The 21,192-nt window shown below is 43.8% G+C and overlaps 1 protein-coding gene across 1 annotated transcript in view; it reads right to left on the bottom strand.

Annotated features, from left to right (window-relative positions):
• Window positions 1-7,194: 7,194 nt before the first annotated feature.
• The window catches only part of PEX3 (peroxisomal biogenesis factor 3), a 72,616-nt gene continuing 58,618 nt past the window's right edge, over window positions 7,195-21,192 (bottom strand). The window contains exon 13 of the mRNA XM_077486710.1: window positions 7,195-7,758. Coding sequence (XP_077342836.1) covers window positions 7,675-7,758 — 84 coding nt within the window. The 3' untranslated portion in view covers window positions 7,195-7,674. The remainder of the gene's footprint in view (window positions 7,759-21,192) is intronic.

The raw sequence follows: 21,192 nt of genomic DNA, 5'->3' as shown, positions 1-21,192 counted from the left end.
GTAATAAATGGTGGGTGCCCTGATGCTATAAAAAGCAAACTAACCAGGAGTTACCCGTAACACTTATACGGTGATCAGTGGTGAAAGGGTTAACTAGGGGCAATCAGGGGGTTCAAATTTTTATTAGGTAGTATATGGGGGTCCCTGGCGCTATATAAAAACCTGACGGGGAACCTAAATAACTAACTGGCTAACCAGCGTCACCAGTGAATACTGTGATCGCTGGTGAAAGGGTTAACTAGGGGGAATCAGGGGGTTAAAACCATTATCGGGTAGTATATGGGGGTACCTAACGCTATAAAAACCTGGCGGTGAACCTAAAAAAATAACTAGCTACCTAACGACACTAGCGACACTAATGCAGCGATCAGAAAAACGATCGCCTAGTGACACTGGCAAAAGGGGGTGAAAGGGTTAACTAGGGGCAATCAGGGGGTTAAAACCATTATTGGGTAGTATATCGGGGTACCTAGCGCTATAAAAACCTGGCGGTGAACCTAAAAAAATAACTAGCTACCTAGCGACAGTAGCGACACTAATGCAGCGATCAGAAAAATGATCGCTTAGTGACAGTGGCAAAAGGGGGTGAAAGGGTTAACTAGCGGCAATCAGGGGGTTAAAACCATTATTGGGTAGTATATCGGGGTACTTAGCGCTATAAAAACCTGGCAGTGAACCTAAAAAATAACTAGCTACCTAGCGACAGTAGCGACACATGCAGCGATCAGAAAAATGATCGCTTAGTGACACTGGCAAAAGGGGGTGAAAGGGTTAACTAGCGGCAATCAGGGGGTTAAAACCATTATTGGGTAGTATATCGGGGTACCTAGCGCTATAAAAACCTGGCAGTGAACCTAAAAAATAACTAGCTACCTAGCGACAGTAGCGACACATGCAGCGATCAGAAAAATGATCGCTTAGTGACACTGGCAAAAGGGGGTTAAAGGGTTAACTCTAAGGGCAATCAGGGGGTTAAATCTTTATTGGGGGGTGATAGGGGGCTACCCTGGACCTAACACTAACTGTCCTGACAGTTTTTACTGTCACAACTGACACTGAATACAGTGATCAGTAAAGAAATGATCACTGCAATCAGTGACACTGTGACTGGGGGGGGATCGGGGGGCGATCGGGGGGGGGGGGGGGGGTTTGTGTGCCTGTGTGTACCTACATGTCAGTGTAGTGTTGGTGCACACTTACTTTTAGTCTTCTCCTCATAGTCCGGTCAAAAAGACCGCCCCGAGGAGAATGACATCACTTCCTCCTTCCTGTGTAAACAATACACAGTGGGAGGAAGTTCGTCATTGGCCAGGAGCGATCCAGAGGGGGTGGCCAGAAACCAACGGCCATCCCCTCATCACGGATCGCTCCTGGAGGGAAACGGACCGCCGTGTCCAGCGGGAGGGGGTCCGATCGGACCCCCCACCCGCTGGAAGGCAGGCACATACATCTACATGCTTGTGCCTGCCTGTGCCATTGTAATGACGTACAATGGCAATACGGCGGTCCTTAAGTGGTTAAAGCGCTAAAAATAAAAACTGCAGGTGATCAAATACCACTAACAGAAAGCTCTATTTGTGGGGGAAAAAAAGACATAAAATTTTATTTGGGTACAGTGTTGCCCTGCCGCATAATTGTCATTTAAAGTAACGCAGTGCCATATCGCGGAAAATGGCCTGGTCAAGAAGGGGGGTAAATCTTCCAGATGTCAAGTGGTTAAATGTGTGGGGGTGCCATTAAGAATGACCAGCAGCCCCGCGCAACTTTAAAGAGCAGCGTGTTTTGGCTGTGGGTGCGAGAACAGCAGTGATTCCTGCACCCGCTACCACCCGCAGTAGTGTTAACCTAGCCTAAATTCATGGACAGTTTGTAAAATCCATGATTTATACATCTTTCTGTGAATATCCATTACAGACATGCAGACTGCATGTTTGTAGCAGACTGCATGTTTGTAACAGACATTGATGGACAGATGTAAAAATCATGAATTTAACAAACTGTCCTTAATTTAATGACAGTTAGCAACCTTGTTATGTGCTGTGTAGAGAGATAGAGGGGAAGTTGTAGGCAGGGGACGCAACTAAAATCTGGGGGTGCAGCCCTCCCCAGAACCCCCATGATACAGCCAGGTGGCATTTACTTGTTTGGCGCTATGTGGAGTCCCTGCATTTGCTGTTGCTTTTACAAAAAGGCAACCCGACCTCCTATCAGACTCAGTGATGTTGAGATCAGGGCTCTGTGGGAGCCTGATCCTGGACTCTTTGTGATGGCCGCCCCGGCCTCTATGCATATAAGGCCCTGACTTTTCTCGAAGGGCATTACTCCAGCCACGCCCGAGTCACATTCTGAACTCTTCTGGGTCGCAGGTTGGACACCCATGCTTTAAATACTTATTAGCCATTTAGGTTGGGGATGGCTAGGCGGTATATACTGTATAGAAGAACATGAATGGTCAGGGAAGCCTGGAGAGGTGAAAATCTATCCGAACAACAAGAGATCAAAGATCAGTGAGGGTGGGGCACTTTAAGGAGATAGCTTAGCATGGCCACATTAAAAAGTATGAGTAGTAATGTAAGTGAAGTCCAACCAGTAGTTACCCTCTCCCACCCCCCCGGGCAACCCAACAGCTACTTCCCCCCTAATATACACAGCCACTCACATGCCGAAAACATCATTACAGCTTTTTATGGCATTTCAGGAAGCACACAACACACTGCACCCACCAAGCAGCCAAAAAGGTGACAGACTTTCTTCTTTTCCTCCCTCTGACCAAATTCAACATCTTTCCTGGAAAGGAGGTCTAGGCGAAAGCAGCCTGCACCACCTCCCGGCTCTCTCCTCTTCCCCAGCGTTGGCTTGCCACTCCTGCTGCTATCTGACAGGGGTATTGAAGCTGCTGTCACTACTCTTCTCAGTGGGGTGATACAGACAGTAAAGCCCAATTGTGATCCACCAGTGACATGGCTGCCATCACTGGGTAGATCGAAACTGACTTGTTCCCAATCCCTGGTCTAGATTATCATTTGTCCGACTGTGTGCACTTGGACCACATAAAAATCCAGGATGATGCTACTCAGCAGAGTGCAGTTAAACAAAGCTCTGTAGGGTCTAAGTAGCTTGTGGGCCATTGGTTAGCCATCACAGGTATGCAATATGTAAACCGTTATTAACAAATGTATTTAATAAAACAATGCATCATCCCACAGCAATCATTCTGAACTGCTTATTGTTCTGCAATAATGAAAGCAGAATTTTGATATTTGGTATGCACATCACCACACGTTGTATGCCCTCATGCTTATTTTTCAATAGCAGTACAAACAAAAAATGCACCCAAACTGCAGGTTACACTAGTTATCTCAGTTGGAATTCAATCCTAATACTGGTTAATGCCCTCTGCAAAATCTTATTTACAGCCGAATCTTAAAAATGTACACTACTGTGCAAAAGTTTTAAAGCAGGTGTGAAAAAAAATGCTGTAAATTAAGACTGCCTTCAGAAATAGACGTATAAATAGTTTATTTTTTATCAATTAACAAAATGGAAAGTAAATGAACAGACGAGAAATCCAAATCAATTCAATATTTGGTGTGACCACTTCGCTTTCCAAACAGAATCAATTCTTTTAGGTACACATGCACACAGTTTTTCAAGGAACTCAGCAGGTAGGTTGATCCAAACATCTTGAAGAACTAACCACAGATCTTCTGTGAATGCAGGCTGCTTCAAATCCTTCTGTTTCTTCATGTAATCCCAGACAGACTCAGTGATGTTGAGCTCAGGGCTCTGTGGGAGCCAAACCATCACTTCCAGGATTCCATGTTCTTCTCTATGCTTTAAGATAGTTCCTAATCCCATTGGTTGTATGTTTGGGGGTTGTTGTCCTGCTGCAGAATAAATTTGGGGGCCAATCACACAACTCCCTCATGGTATGGCTAGATGGATAAGTACCTGCCTGTATTTCTCAGCATTGAGGACACCATTGATCCTGTTCAAATCTCCAACTTCATTTGCAGAAATGCAGCCCTAAACTTGCAAGGAACCTCCACATGTTTTACTATTGCCTGCAGACACCCATTATTGGACCTCTCTCCAGCCATTCGGCAAACAAACTGCCTTCTGCTACAGCCAAATATTTAAAAATTTTGACTTATCAGACCAGAGCCCCTGCTGCCATTTTTTTGCACCCCAGTTCCTACATTTTTCCATGCCAGAGGTATGGCTTTTTGGCCTCAATTCTTCCATGAAGATGATTTCTGGCCAGACTTCTCTTCACTGCTGAACGTCTGATAGCAAAAGGAAGTAAGCATGATGCGTCTTTGTTTTGCTTTTGTATCTATTAAGATCACGTTGCAATAATTCAATGAAGCTTAGACCTCTGTGGTGTATTAACCACTTGTCGACCAGCCACCATAGGTCGGCTCTATTGTACGAATCGCCATATGGGTACGTTGGTTCGTGTAATAGATACAGCGGGCTCAGCAACGATGTCCGCCGGTCACCCACGATCACTCCACAGAGAGTTAGAACAGGGATCTGTCAATGTAAACAAACAGGTCCCTGTTCTGTCAGGGGAGTAGAGAAAGATAGTCTGTTCCTAGTGATCAGGAACAGCAATCTCTCTTCTCCCAGTCAGTCCACTCCCCCCCCCAGTTAGAAGCACCTCCCTAGGGAACCCTTAACCCCTTGATTGCCCCCTAGTGTTAACCTCCTCCCTGCCAGTGTCATTTATACAGTAATCAGTGCATTTTTATAGCACCGATTGCTGTATAAATGTCAGTGGTGTCAAAAGTGTCACAGTCCCAAAAAAAAAAAAAAGAAAAAAAAAAAAAATTCATTGCCGATTGCTGCCATTATTAGGAAAAAATATTATAATAAAAATGCCATAAATCTTTCCTTGATTCTTTAGACGCTATAACTTTTGCACAATCCAATCAATATACGCTTATTGCGGGTTTTTTTTACCAAAAATACGTAGAATACATATTGGCCTAAACTGATGAAGAAATAGTTTTTGGGGGGGATATTTATTATAGCAAAAAGTAAAAAATTGTTTTGTTTTCAAAATTTTATCTTTTTTGGTTATAGCACAAAAAATAAAAACCACAGAGGTGATCAAATACCACCAAAAGAAAGTTCTATTTGTGGGAAAAGAACATCAATTTTGTTTGGGTACAACATTGCAGGACCGCGCAATTGTCAGTTAAAGCAACGCAGTGCCGTATCGCAAAAAATGCTTTGGTCAATAAGGGGGTAAATCCTTCTGGGACTGAAGTGGATAATGTGCTTTTACTAAATGAAAAATAAAATTCTGTACATACAAAACTATTACAATTCTTTTAGGAATACAATACAAGACTAGAAGATATACATACAACAAGCAAAATGCAACCTACTTCATAGCAAATAAGCAGAAACTATGTTGTGTAAACAGTAAAAATAAACTGAAAATTTACACTGTAACTCCGGCTACAGTGGGTTCACAATCTCCGTAGGCAAAGAGGATCCCAGGCTTAATCTATAAGTGGTTGCTGAAGATCAGGTGAAAGCATAAAGATCAAGTGAAAGGGTGGGGCTTCGATACGGCTTCCAGCGAGCTTTGCCATAGACTTCTATGGAGGCTTTGAAGCCCCACTAAAGCTACATGGGGTATAATTTTTGAAGCAAAGCAAAACAAAAGCAAGGAGTAAAGCTGTTCGTTGTTGTAAGCTAACATTTTATTTAATGATGGGGCTTTGACTAGCGTTCAGAGAGCTTTACCAAAGCCTGTCCTAAGCCTTGTTTTGAAGAAAGTGTAAACTAGCCGTTAATGTGCATTGAAGCCGAAGCAAGTGTAAATGAGCCCTAATTCAACCTCCAGATGGAACTGCTGTATCATACATGCTAAAGGTCATACATGTCAAAAAGTCAAGCTGTGTTTGACCTGGTTACAGAATAGATTGGTCCAACTGTCAACTGAAATCCAACAATGGTATCTATGTTACGTTGTATCCAGGGCATTTGATAAGTATCCACTCAAAACACTCCAAGAAACTTAATATCTGCCTCCAAGACAAACATCTGAACATATTCTTCTTATGCAAGTCTGAGAAAAAAAAAAAAGAATCATAAAACAGACATATATTTGAATCAAACGCAACAGTCTTTCATCTGCTGCATTAAGTTTCCTTGACCGTCCACTGCCTCTACGGACCTCAACGTTGCCCGTTTCTTTGTGCTTTTTCAAAACAGCTTGAACATGCACACCTTAAGCCCCCCCAGTCTGCTTTGAAATTTTTCCTGGGAGAGACCTCACTGATGCAGTAAATCTACATTGCGTCTTGTTGCTGTTCTCAGTCTTGCCATGTGACCTGTGACATGAAACGGTCTTCCACAACCTCACCTTAGTAGCAGAGTTTGGCTGTTGCTCACCCAGCCCCATGCACAGCTATTTCTGTTATTGACTGTTTCTTTATTTCATATATACTTTCTGTATTTTTCCAGATATATAGAAATAAAAAAAGATCAAATTAACATCAAGAAAATACAAAATTTGGTAATAATATTACAGATATATCGATAAGATTAATAAAAATCTCTATTTAAGGATATATTTAGCAATGAATTAAAATAGTCATATGATTTCTAGATCTATACTTAAGGTTAGTTCTGCAAAATAAACAGTAAGGAGGTGGATAAGAAAAGGGGTGGGGTGAGGAAAAAAAAAAAAAAAAAAAAAAGAGACTTTACAGTAACCAAGGTGTCCAAATTTTAATTTTGACTGTTTCAACCTATATTTGAAACTGATGATCATTAGAACCTACTTGGTGTAACTGGTTAATCATACTCTAAACCTACAAAACCACAGACTTTGTGCAAGTATAAGATTTGATGCTGACTTGAAGCCAAAGGGTCGTCACACCAAATTTTGATTTGTTCGCTCACTTTGCATTTTGTAAGTTGATAAAAAAAAAATATATATATACAGCCTTTCTTCACACCTGCCTAAAACTTTTGCACAGTACTATATTTTAGAACCAATGCCATCCAATCCTCACAGTTAATTTTCATTAAAAGTTGATCAAACATAGGCTAAACTGTCTGAAACTTGCTGTGGATATGGCTAGCAAAGCAGAAGAAGGTGTTCCATCCAGAAAAGCAGCATGAATATGGTAAATTCATCACAAATGTACTTACTGGTAGCAGCTAGGCCTATTCATCAGTAAAATCCAATTTTTATTACCAATAGGTTTAGCAATATTAAAATATTTTACAGTGCAGCAATATGCTGGTTACAACAATTGGCTATTAAGGCAAGTTAGGAGTCTTATTTGAACACAGTGTGTTAGCCATGCCACATTCATTTTGTTTATAACTTTACTGACTCACTTATATGAAAATGCAGATTAATAAATTACTTAAACTAATAATTAAAGACTCATATGTTGAATACTTCTCACAAACCTGCAGCAAATAACATGATGGAAAATATAAAACAGATGTTGATTCTGCACTGACTGAATGTAAAAATTGCTGTCCATTGTCGCGTTAGGCAAAGTATCCATTCTTCTGGTCAGGATGCAGTAATTTTACCTTACTTTAATTAAAAAGGAATGGTACGCACAATCTGTAAACATTAGTGTTCCTCTGGATTCTGAGGAGAGGTCTGGCACATTGGTGCCCAGTGGAGCGACACTACTTCTCTAGTTGCTGGGGTGTGCTGAAAGCCTCATACACATTAGCAGCAAAGTCCTTCACTTGTTCCATAAGTAGTAGCTCCTGCAGGGTAATCACAATACAATAAGTGTGCGTACAAATATTAAAAGGTTATTAAATATTATTATATAAATATTAAAATTTATTAAAATTATCCTTTGTAAAATGCTGTCATCTTTGTTGCAGCTGCAACTATAAAATCCAACATAATACTTCTAGAGATGTATTCAAATTTTGTCAAAACTTGTAAGTATAATCACAATAGTACTTATTTATTAGTGTATAAAGGAAGTCATTGCAGTGCAACGTATACACAGCAACAACATAGCTGGATAAAATCCCACGTGTCAAGTATTCATAGTTAATTTAAGGCATATAAAAAGGGGGTAAACACTATACCAGCTAACTGTACAATTTCTGTATGATCTCCTTTACATTTACCAAAACATATTAGAGAACACGCATATCTATCTTTCCAAGACCCCTTTCACACCACACCGCCGATAGCATGGGCGGTAAAACGCCGCTATTTCTAGCGGTGTTTTACCGCCGGATTTGCGGCGCATTTCAGCCGCTAGCGGGGCACTTTTACCCCCCCGCTAGTGGCCGCGAAAGGGTTAAAACCGCCGGCAATACGCTGCAATAGCGGCGTTTTGCCGGCGGTATTACAGCTTCTTTAGGGCATTTTGCAGGCGCTATTTCTAACGATATAGCGCCTGCAAAACGCCCTGGTGTGAAAGGGGTCTAAGAGTATGGGACTTTAGATGAGGCAGGCTCAAACACAACGTAAAAGTAAATAATTTTTTTATTGCATTGCGCAACGTTGTATATGACAAATAGTTGCTAAATGCATATGCAGACATCTTGGAGAGTACATAGTATACATATAAACAGGATGTAAAACACGATTACCACAACAGGGGAACAATTGTACATGTTTCATAAGTATGATAAAAATAGACCTAGTAATATACAGTTAAATTCATAAGATGTTAAAAAACAAGAGAAAAAAAAAATGGTCAAGTCCACAAACGTACATCCCATTGGAATGCTGAACGCGAAAGATCCTGATATGCAGGAGTCACTGCATCAAGACTCCTGCATATCAGGATCTTTCGAGCTCAGTATTGCAATGGGATGTAAGTTTGTGGACTTGACCATCTTTTTTCTATATAAACCTCTTCACATACAGTATAATACTTTCCATATCATGGGCTTTTTTTTTGATTGAGAACATCTGCCATTACTTACAGATATTCAGCATCCACTCCTGATGAGTCGGCTTACCGACGAAATGCGTCGAGCTTTTGAGGGTGTAACCCCTCACATTTCCATCAACATCTTATGAATTTAAATGTATATTACTAGGTCTATTTTTATTATACTTATGAAACATGTACAATTGTTCACCTGTTATGGTAATCATGTTTTAAATCCTGTTTATATGTATACTATGTACTCTCCAAGATGTCTGCATATGCATTGAGCAACTATTTGTCATATACAATGTTACGCAATTTGACATTCATGTGCAATAAAAAATTCTTTACTTTTACGTTGTGTTTGAGCCTGCCTCATCTAAAGGCCCATACTCTTATTATTTTTTGAATTTAGATTAGGGATGGAGACGCACTACCCCCTTTCCTTGTGCGCTTCATTTAAAGTCCCAGTATATGGAGACATGCATTCCCCCACCTCTGTTGCACCTATCTAATCACTCTGCATACAATCAAGCAGGCCGTGCACTACATTGTTAATGATAGATCTAAAGGAGGTTGTACAATCAGATTGTATAGTGTATGGTGAGCTTTACAGACTTCCAGGGACACTTTCTGATTTCAGTACTACAGCTTTGCTCCACATAGGCCATTATGTGATTGCGCATATCCTGCACACCTTGTCAAATCAACAATCCACCGGCTGTATAGTCAGGGAGAATTGTGCTCACCGACAATGACTGCATGGAATTACAGAGGTGGGTAGAAGCAATCCCCTGGCGTGGGAGGGCAGGTGCAGGGTGTGTTTTAATGTGGTTAGCTGCCCAAGTACTTCCTCACTCTATGAAAGCCGCCATAAATGGATCGAAATTCACCTGTTTCAGCAGGGACTGGCTGAATTTTGAACCAGTTATGGGCAGGGAGGTTGTGCAGTAGTCCATCTACCAATCAACTTCTGTACAACTAACCTGTCGTTTTTCACTGCCCGATCAGTGCTGCTGGTTATGGCCTGCAATGCTTATCGGTGTAATCTGACAACAGGTAAGTCTCCTTACTGTCAGGATACAAAGCTCAGTGGGAAGATTTCCCCATCCACACACTTGAGTGTGTGGACGAGGGAATCAAATAATTTTTTTTCTGTTCAACCAGCTCATCTTTGGGCTAACAGTTCTCCCATCCTGCAGGGCATATACCAGTAAGTCGTGAAGGCATTTTGTATAGAAGAAACTGGAGAATGAGGTAATGCCTGCCCTAGAACATAGAAACAATATTATTTTCTGCAACAGAAGTACATGAATGGTATGTTGCTACATAGGGAAGCTGTACTTTCACAAAAAAAAAATGTATATATTGTTCTTTAGAAAGTACAGAATGGTAAGATCTTCGAGGGCTTGTTAAATAATTAATGCAGGGTTTCATTTTATCATACTCTGCAGCTTTTTGCAAGGAAAACATTTCTATGAAGCACCAATTCTGTGGTGTTATTGCATTTTAGGTTATATTTATAGTTAAAGGAGATGTCCCAGCCTGAGCTCATTGGGCTTCTCCTAAGCAATTCGTTTTGAACTCCTGTGTCCAGTTTTCAGTAGAGAGCAGACTGAAGTCCACTCTCTGCTGACATCACAAATATCATTCCAGGCACCGTGTCATCCTGACTCTAGGAGTCCAGATCTTTTAGGTGCCTGGACTGATAGCCATCTCAGCGAGCCACTTTTTGGTTTTTGAAGTCACGGGGAGGGAGAACAGATGTTCCTCTCATTCAGTCTCAGACATTTGAAGTGGACAGTCATGTTGTTACCATGCTCCCCAATTGGACAGGAAAGCCGCCTGTAAAACTGATCCAGTTGCTATATAGGCACTTGGATCACTTTTACTTAATTTAGAATCACCTGCTCTAAAAAATTATATTTTGATCATTGCTGCAGCGATGACCGAGATATCGCTGCTCCCATCCCAGGATGTATATACACGCATGGTGTATAGGAAGCAGTTAATACTCAAGATAAGCACAAATGCTATAGGTATGCTGGACTTATAGAGGCAGGTAGCAGACAAATGACTACAAATGTCATATGTATGCTCAACCATATGATAAACCTTCAAAAGCTAATCTTGTTCCACAATTCCTTTTTAAATCTGTTAACTACATCAACTGGATCAAACATTGCACAGAACATTACACTACTTTGAAGAGCCATGCCAGAAAATTATACTTTTGATTCTACTAAAAATGTTACTTTCACATTTTTTTTCAGCCTCTAAATGCACCTCTATATTAGCCTATGTGGCCATGCACACAGAGTTGTTTACAGGCATATTAGAAGAGCAGTGTTTAGAGGTTGAAAAATTAGGATTTTTATAACTGCTCACCTGTAAAATCCTTTTCTTGGAGTACATCATGGGACACAGAGCACCATAGTAATCACTATGTGGGTATATAGGCACCTTCAGGTGATGGACACTGGTATACCCGATACAGGAAGTTCACTCCCTGTATAACCCCTCTTCCTACCAGGAGTACCTCAGTTTTTGCAGGAAAACAATATACCTAAACCCCAAAAGAGGGGAGGGACCTCTGTGTACCATGATGTATTCCAAGAAAAGGATTTTACAGGTAAGCTATTATAAAAATCCTATTTTCTTTATCATACATCATGGGACACAGAGCACCATAGTAATCACTATGTGGGATGTCCCATAGCAATGCTATTTGAGGGAATGGAGAGACAACCTGTAGGGCACCCCTAGATTTGAGGACCTATACTGCTGCCTGCAGCACACTGTGCCCAAAGGCGATATCCTCATGCCTTCTTACATCCACCTGATAAAACTTGGTGAATGTATGAACTTAAGACCAGGTTGCGGCCTTACAGATCTGAGCAATGGAGGCCTGGTGACACACTGCCCAAGAAGCACTAACCGCCCTAGTAGAGTGCGCTTTGGCCTGAAAAAGGTGGAATCTTATGCCTTAAATCATAAGTCTGAATTATAACTGGCCAAATCCACTTAGCAACAGTGGATTTAAATGCTGCCTGTCCTTTCTAAGCCCTTGTACACACGGTTGGAGAATCCATCAGAATGTGTCCTATCGGACCGTGTTGTCGGATAATCCGACTGTGTGTGGTATGCACGGACTGTTTCCGTCGGAATATCCGTCGGACCAAATTTTCCAACTTGCTGGAAATATTTTCCGACAAACTGGTCCGATAGGACATACTCCGATCATGTGTAGAGAATTTCGATCGGACAAAGTGCCACGCATGCTCAGATCAAATTCCTACATCAAAGCTATTGGCTACTAGCCTGAACGTAGTCCCATCGCAACGAAATTACGTCATTACGTTCTGAAAAATCTGATTTTTCGACAACTTTGTCCGACCGTGTGTATGCAACAGTTTCGGACAAGATCCGACGGACAAAATCCGACAGACAAAATCCGACAGACAAAATCCGACAGACAAAATCCGACAGACAAAATCCGACAGACAAAATCCGACAGACAAAATCCGACAGACAAAATCCGACAGACAAAATCCGACAGACAAAATCCGACAGACAAAATCCGACAGACAAAATCCGACAGACAAAATCCGACAGACAAAATCCGACAGACAAAATCCGACAGACAAAATCCGACAGACAAAATCCGACAGACAAAATCCGACAGACAAAATCCGACAGACAAAATCCGACAGACAAAATCCGACAGACAAAATCCGACGGATTTGGTTGTCGGAATTTCCGACCGTGTGTACAAGGGCTTAGGACCCTCTGGCAGAACAATAAGACATCAGTCTTCCGAATCTGAGCAGTCTAACTAGACTTTGACCTCTCTCACTACATCAAAACAATGTAGTGACTGCTCTTCTCTGGAACATGGTTTTGGAAAAAACGATGGCAGGACAATATCTTGGTTCAGGTGGAAACTTGAGAGCACTTTTGGAAAAAAATCGGGATGAGGGCACAACACCACTCTGTCCTCATGAATAATCAAGCATGGCTCTTTACACGAAAGAGCAGCCAATTCCGAAATCCTCCTTGCTGAAGATATAGCAACCAAGAACAATAGCTTCCTTGTCAGAAGGACTAAGCGAATATGCTGTATCGGTTCAAATGGCTGTTTTTGTAACACTTGACAAAACTAAGTTCAAATCCCAAGGGTTCAAAGGTGATTTAACTGGCGGATTAAGACGCATCACCCCTTGCATAAAACCTGGACTAAAAAATGTATAGCAAGCAGTCTTTGAAATAAGACCGATAAAGCTGAGACTTGGTCCTTAATAGTACTCAAGGCCAACTTCATCTCTAACCCTAATTGTAGAAAGGCAAGAATTATGCCCATGATATACCTCCGAGGGTGGCTAACTTTGGATTAGGCTTTGGGACACACTTGGGGACAGCCGCATTGACAAGTCTAGAGCTTGAATCGTTTTGTTCCAAGCAGACAGTATACTGTTTTGCAACAGTCTTGAATGGAACTGGTCATAGGGAACCCCTTTGAATGAAGCCACAATCTTTCCTAACAACCTCATGCAAAGGCGAATGTAGGGATCTCCTTTTGACCTGACCATCCACACCAGCTCTCTTATAGAGTTGATTAGAGATGGTTTGTACCCTAAGGACACCTTTGAGATGACCCATCTGTTCTGAATTTCCTCTTGTCAGACTTCTGAGTATTGCAAAAGTCTGCCCCCCACCCTGGCGAGGGGGGGGGGGGCGCCCCTTCATGAGCAGGCTTTGGAATTCTGCTTTGCAGGTTTCCTCCCCCAGGACTTCTTTTGTGCCTGGGCCTGACCCTGAGGCTTTCCTCTAGAGTCTGATGGTGCAGGCCATCACCACTGCCTAGAGGCAGATGCCCCTGGCACAGGAGAAAGAGTCCACTTAAAGTGGAAGTAAACTCCCCTATCGTTTTCTGCCAAGGAAGCTGCCATCTTTGCCTCTGTTTAATCTTTAACTGCTATGGTGCTGCACATGTGATTCGTTATGACACCAGCCATTGGATGGTTTGATAGTTTGGCTGAGAACACAGCCAATGTGCAGTTAGCAATCCCGGCATGCATTTTTTTTTTTTTTTAACAGTTTAAATCGATGGGCTTACTTGCACTTTAAATGCAGGGCGTTTATACTTTCTTTTGACTGGCAAAAGTGTACTTTTCCTACTAGAAATCATTTGGCTGTATTTGTTCAAATCATCCCCAAATAGCCAATCCCCATGAAAAGGAGATTTTTGCTCCACAGGATCCTATGCATGTGTACTAGCACAAGAGCAAGGCGGGACACCTGGTGAATAGAATCTTTCATGGCGTCTATGGCAAAACATAATGCCTCTGGCAGTTTGGCTGAATCCCAGGCTTGTTGTGCAGGAACCCCCATAAGGGCCTGTTTAAACTGGTCATTTAGGGACTGACAGATGGCTATTGCAGCAGCTTCAGGCCGAGTAACGGCACCTGTCAAGGAAAAAGAGGATTTTAACAGGAATTCCAACTTTTTATCTGTTGGATCCTTAATCATTTTGTGCATTGTCTACTGGACCAGTTAGGCCGCGTACACACGCGGGGACTGTTCGCCCAACTTTGTCCGTCAAACAGTTTCGGCAAACAGTCCGCTCAAAATTAGCATGGACGGACATGGCCACACACGACGAACGAACAGTTTGCTGAAACCGTGCGCGATGACGTGAACGGCACGTACGACGGGACGGAAAATACAACGTCCTATACACTGCATTATAACTTTCGGCGTGTAAATCCTTTCTGAGCATGCGCGGAACTTAGTTTGACGAACAAGCCTACACACGAGGGGACTGTTCGCTGAAACAAAGTTTCAGCGGACAGTTTTACGGAATTTCCGAAAAACCTTGTTCAGCGGACTGTTCGCTGAAACTGTCCGCTGAAAGCCCACACACGAGCGGACTGTCCGCCGAAACACTGTTCAGCGGACAAAGTTGGGCGAACAGTCCCCGCGTGTGTACGCGGCCTTAGACTCTTGTTCACACTGAAAATCACAGCGTCAACTGCTGTTCCAAATTTTTTGGTGAATTTCTCCTGCATGGCATAGAGTGCTGTGAATCTCTTTGGAGGGAGAAAATGCTTATCCGGGTGAACCCATTCAGCATAAATAAGCTGTTCTAGTAATGCATGGACAGGAAACGCATGCAAAGGCTGTGAAGGTTTTAAGGAACCTAAAGAAGAAGTAGAACTTTCAGCTGACTCCGTTAGGGGTAGCTTGAAAGTGGCACGAACCATCTCCATAAGAGATTTACCAGCAATTTCTCAGGTTGTGAGGCTGAAAAAGGTTCATCCACCGTTGTCTCCTCTGCAGAGGAGTACTCTGTTTGCCTTTTCTCCTGATCGCCTGAGGGTAACACCGCATCCTGTACCCACTGATCCCTTGGTAATGGGTCTAAGGTGGGGGAGGGGGATGTAACATGCTTCCTATCATTTTAGATGGAGGATTGCGATTAAAGCTGATAATCTTCCTTCTAGGCCCTGCAGGGCGGAGGAAAATGCATCTTCAGTCATGTATACAGGGGCTAAAATGTGAGAAGCAGCTGCACCACCAATTGGTTCCAATGACTCAACCTGGCTTGCCATATCTGATATTTCAGGAGAGGATGACAGTGTGGAGGCATGGCTGGAATTCTCAGCATCTGGGGGTGGGATTTTTGGTACGTTTATGGTGTCTTTTTTGGGAGCCATAGTGCTGAGCACAAAAAGCAAAGGCACTAAGTAAATGCACAACTCGCTGAGCAATAGTCTAGCAAAAACAATGCTGCCAATATTTTTCAGCTTAGGTGCCGAGTATAAATGTTATTTTCTGTACTGGAAATGCCTATATGCAACCTTACGTGCCCCCAGCGCTCCTGTGTCCCAGACTGCAGCTATTAACTGAGAAGTGTCTGTGCCTGTCTCGGTTTGTCCCCAGCACCTGCGCTGTGTCTCCTCATGGACTTACGTCCTGCCCACGGCGCTGCACCTTAAGCCACACCCCCGTCATTCAGCACATCCTTCCCTCTGTTTAAACTAGCTGTAGTTCGCGTGTGCGTGAACGGCATTGCTGCTTTGATCAGTGGAGACCCAGCGAGAAGGGAGGAAGGGAGGGCTGGGGAGGGGGGATTTTAAAAAGAAAAAAAAGTTATGAGCTTCTGTAGGGATGAGCGAATATAGGAAAGCCGCCGCCGCTCTGGGTCCAGCCCTGCAAAGAGAGGAGTTACAGGCAAAACCTCGTGCTCTGGTGAATGTATGTACTGAAGACCAAGTTGCGGCCATTCAGATCTGAGCCATGGAGGCCTAGTGATGCACTGCCCAAGAAGCACTAACTGCTCTGGTAGAGTGCGCTTTGACTTGAAAAGGTGAAATCGTACCTTTTAAACCATAAGCCTGAATTAGAACTTGCCGAATCCACTTAGAAAATGAGAGTTAGACTTACCGGTAACTCTGTTTCTAGGAGTCGTCCAGGACAGCACTAGAGAGATAGGCTCCACCTCCAGAGGCAGGAAACACAAACCAGATCTTTAAAGGGCGGTCTCCGTCCCTTCCCCTTCAGTCTTGTAAACGAGAACTTCCCCGGAAACGGCTTCTGTAACGACAAAAACACTTGTCCAGCATTATAACAGCATATAGGGAGGGAATCCATGCTGTCCTGGACGACTCCTAGAAACAGAGTTACCGGTAAGTCTAACTCTCGTTTTCTCTAGTCGTCTGTCCAGGACAGCACTAGAGAGGATCAACGAGAACTTACCAGATTAGGGGGGGACTACCGCTTGAAGGACCTTTCTCCCAAACGCCTGGTCCTGCGCTGAGATAAGGTCCAATCTGTAATGCTTCATAAACGTCGAGTAGCTTGACCAAGTTGCTGCTCGACAAATTTGTTCTGGTGTTGCTCCAGCTCGCTCTGCCCATGAGGTCGATAGCGCCCGTGTGGAGTGAGCCATGGGGGAAAAAGGACATTACATTTTCATTCCTTTGTAGGCTTCTACAATAGCTTGTTTGATCCACCTTGCAATTTTATTTTTTGAAGCTTGTGACCCCAATTTTTTACCCGCATGTAAAACAAATAATGCATCTGATTTTCTAATGTTTTTTGACATCTCCAGATATTGTAAGACACAGGCTCTCACATCCAGTTGGCTGAACTCTACCTCCTTAGGATTAGTGGGAGACCCACAGAACGAAGGCAAAACCATTTCCTGTGTTCTGTGGAATTTTGTCACTACTTTGGGTAAAAACCCAGGGTCCATGCGCAACACCAGCCTATCCTCAAAAATTTGTAAAAACTGCTCTTTCACCGAAAGTGCCTGAAGCTCGCTAATGCGTCTGGCTGTGGAAATAGCCACTAGGAACACCGTTTTAAGCGTGATCCATCTCAGGGAAGGTTCTTCTTCCAGAGACTTTTTTACCCATCCCTGTAACACAATTGACAGGTCCCATTTGGGTAAAATTTTGAAAGGAACAGGTTTAATCCTGGTCAACCCCTTAAAGAACCTGCTAACTAGCGGGTCTATCGCCAGAGGTTGATCCAAAAAAACAGACAGGGCCGCAATTTGTACCTTTAAAGGTACTAATGGCCAGTCCCTTATCCACACTTGTAAAAATTCCAAGACTGTCGGGATACTTATAGACACCTTTTTAGTGTCCAACCATGAACAAAAAACTTTCCAGTACTTAACATAAATTGCTTGGGTTACCTTCTTCCTACTAGAAAGAAGTGTTTTAATTACCCTATCTGAGAGTCCCTTAGACTTCAAGAGACTCTCTTCAGACGCCAGGCCGATAGTTTTAGGGTCTGTAGTTCTTGTAACAGAACTGGACCCTGAGACAGCAGATCCTCTCTCTCGGGCAGTATGAGGGGAGGTTCGTCTGTCAGGCCCAGCAGTACCGAGGACCAATACGGAACCACTAGTATCAATGTGGTCTGTTCCTGCAAAAATTTCCTCAGGACTAGAGGAATTAGCTTGAATGGGGGGAAGGCGTAGCAAATGTGAAAAGCCCAGCTTTGTGCCAAAGCGTCTATCCCTTTTGCCCCTGCCTCCCTCTCTAGGGAGAAGTATACTGGGACCTGGGTGTTCGCTTTCCTGGCGAACAAGTCCACTTCCGGAAGACCCCATTTGCGCACTAACATCTGGAAAATCTCCCTGTTTAGTGACCATTCTGATTCGTACACCCGGTGTTGACTCAGAAAGTCCGCCAGGTGGTTGTCCACCCCTTTTAGATGGACCGCTGAAACCGATTTAAGGTTTTCTTCTGCCCAATGCATGATCGTACTTGTTAGCTTGATCAAGGACGGGCATCTTGTTCCTCCCTGCTTGTTTAGGTAGGAAACCGCCACTATACTGTCCGAGAGGACCTGTACATGGTGGTCCTTCAGATCCCTGGCGAACACCCTTAAGGCTTCCCAGACTGCCTGCAACTCCCTCCAATTGGCTGACCTCTGGGACTGTGTCTTCCCCCAGCATCCTTGGGCTACCTTCGACCCCAAGTGGGCCCCCCACCAGCCCCAAGCACTGGCATCCGTGGTGATGCGAACATAAAACTGGAGGAGACCACCAAAGACCCCGTACTAGGTTCTCTTCTCTCTTCCACCACCAAAGAGACCTTTTGGTCTTTGAGGATAGATGGATAGTCCCGTCCAGGGACTCTTGTGTCCCGTCCCAGCTGCTCAGAATATTGGCCTGGAGACACCTGAAATGAGCTCTTGCCCAAGGAACTGCAGGGATTGTTGCCACCAATAGGCCCAACCCTGCCATAGCTGACCTGATGGAAATTGTCTGATTGGACTGCAAGAAGGTTACTATCTCTTTCACCTTTATCACTTTTTCCTCTGTGAGGAAGACTTTCTGTGACACTGAATCCACCAGAAAACCTAGATACTGTAAGGCCTGTGTTGGTATCAGGTGTGACTTCTCTTGGTTTATCAACCACCCCAGCCTTTTTAGGCAAGAGATAGCTACCCTCAGATCTCCCTGCAGTTGGAGTTTTGAGGGGGCAAAGAATAAAAGGTCGTCCAAGTACGGTATGACAGCGATCCCTTTCAGTCTTAGGGGAGCCAATGCTTCTGCCAGGACCTTGGTGAAAATCCTGGGGGAAGAAGACAGACCGAATGGCAGGGCCCTGAATTGGAGGTATCGAATCTGACTTCCCCAAAGAATCGCTATCCTCAAATACTTTTGAGAGTCTTCTCGAATCGGGATGTGAAGATACGCGTCCCTTAGATCGAGAGAGGCCATGAAACAATTTGGAGGGAGTACTGATCTCACTGTAAAAATTGTTTCCATCCGGAATTTCCTGTAAGTTACCCACTTGTTCAGTAACTTCAGATTCAAGATCAACCGGAATTTGCCTGACGGTTTCCTTACTACAAACACGTGTGAATAGAAACCGTGATTTATTTCCTGTGGCGGAACTGGCACTAGAACCCTCTGATCTATTAAATCGCCAATTTGCGACAGCAAAGCTGACGCTTTCTGGGGGTCTTTGGGAGGTTTGGTCAGACACATCCTTGCAGGTGGGATGTGTCTGAACTGTATTTTGTAACCCTCCCTGATGATCCTCAGGATAAAAGGATTTGGGGTAGCGTATTCCCACTGTGGGAGGAACTGCCCCAGTCTCCCCCCCACAGGAACCGCGTCACTGGGATTTAGTGGTTTTTTTTAGAAGAGGAAAAGAGATTGCTTTTCTGTTTTCCTCCCATCCACTGTTTCTTAGGAGTTGACTCCTTAGAGGTCTGTCCTTGTGACTGTCCCTGCCTTTGAGGACGAAAAAAGCGTTTACCTGTAGTCTTCTTAGATTTCACAGGAAAAGCCTTCTTCTTGTCCGCAGTACGGTCCAGGACTTTCTCAAGGTCCTGCCCGAACAGAAGGTCTCCCTCAAAGGGGCCTCACTTTTGAGGCCGAGTCACCCGACCAAGACTTCAGCCAAAGTGCCCTGCGCGATGAATTTACGAGGGCAGCGGTCCTGGCTGACAATTTAACAGACTCCGCAGAGGCATCTGCTATATAGCCTGCTGCTTTATGTAGCATAGGAAGGGAATCCAGAATTTCCTTTCTGGAGGTCCCCCCTTCCAAGTGGCCTTGTAATTGTTCCAGCCAGACCTCCAAGTTGCGAGCCACTATTGTCGTGGCCATTGCAGGTTTTAAGTTATTCATGGTTACTTCCCATGACCTCTTTAATAGTACCTCCATCCTTTTATCCATGGGTTCCTTTAGAACACCCATGTCTTCAAAGGTGAGATCTGTTGACTTTGCACACTGGGAAAAAGCTGCGTCTACCTTGGGCACTTTATTCCAAACACAAGAGGGGTCCTCGCTGAAGGGGAATCTCCGCTTCATGCTTTTAGGGAAAAATAACTTTTTCTCTGGCTCCTCCCACTCTTTTTTGATTGAGTCTATCAGTGTGCTATGAACCGGAAAGACCCTAACTGAATCAGTTTTTAGGGTCTGATACATCCGGTCATGCAAGGACAGGGAGACTGGCTCCTCTCTGATTTCGAGCGTCTCATAAATTACCCCCAGTAAGGCATCAACCTCCTCGAGTGAGAGCCTGTATCTGGGAGAGCTTGACCCTTGAACAGGAACATCTCTGGATGATGCCGCCTCACTTAGGCCATCCAGAGAATCAAGTTCCTCCTCCTCCGATTCGTCACCTACTACTGGGGTGGAAGCAGAGGGAACTGCGGCTGGTTTTGGGGTTTCAAGGTTCGCTAACATTGCTTTGATGGACTCCATTTCTTTCTGTACTCCAGAAATCAAATCCTTACAAGCTCCCGTAGCTTCCTTATAGACCAATTTGTCTATGCATGGTTTACAAAGGGGCTTAGACCATCCTTCTTTTAATTTATTCATACATGAAGGACATCTCTTCTTCCCCCCTGACCTCTCTGGTTCTTTGGGCAGAGCCTAAGGCAAGAGAAGGAGAGAAGAAGGAAGGGAAAAAACAGACAAGCCAACGTCAGCGAAACCTTTAGCAAAATAGGACGCCTTCACCAAACACCTATGTGCACCCCACCAACCGCTAACAGGATTCGCAAGACTCTTTAGTCCGGATCCTGTTTGAGAGAGGGAGGGAGGAAAAATACACCTGGACCATTTCAAAATGCCTATGCATTGATTAGTCCATTACTCCCCCCCCCTCTCTCCCAGCCCTGTAGGTACAAGACACCTCTGTGTTTGCCTACCTGAGCTGGTTCGGCTCCACTGCCACTCTCCACTGCATCCATTTCGATCGGAACACGCCTGGAGGCTTCCCTTCGTAATGGCGATAAAGCGATGCAGCACGAACGCTTG

Source organism: Lithobates pipiens, unplaced genomic scaffold (assembly GCF_037356315.1).
Source record: "Lithobates pipiens isolate NorthernLeopardFrog02 unplaced genomic scaffold, aLitPip1_a1.2 Scaffold_18, whole genome shotgun sequence".
Lineage (NCBI taxonomy): Eukaryota > Metazoa > Chordata > Amphibia > Anura > Ranidae > Lithobates > Lithobates pipiens.
Note: the sequence above shows the minus strand (reverse complement) of the source record. Positions and strands in the feature narration are given on the sequence as shown.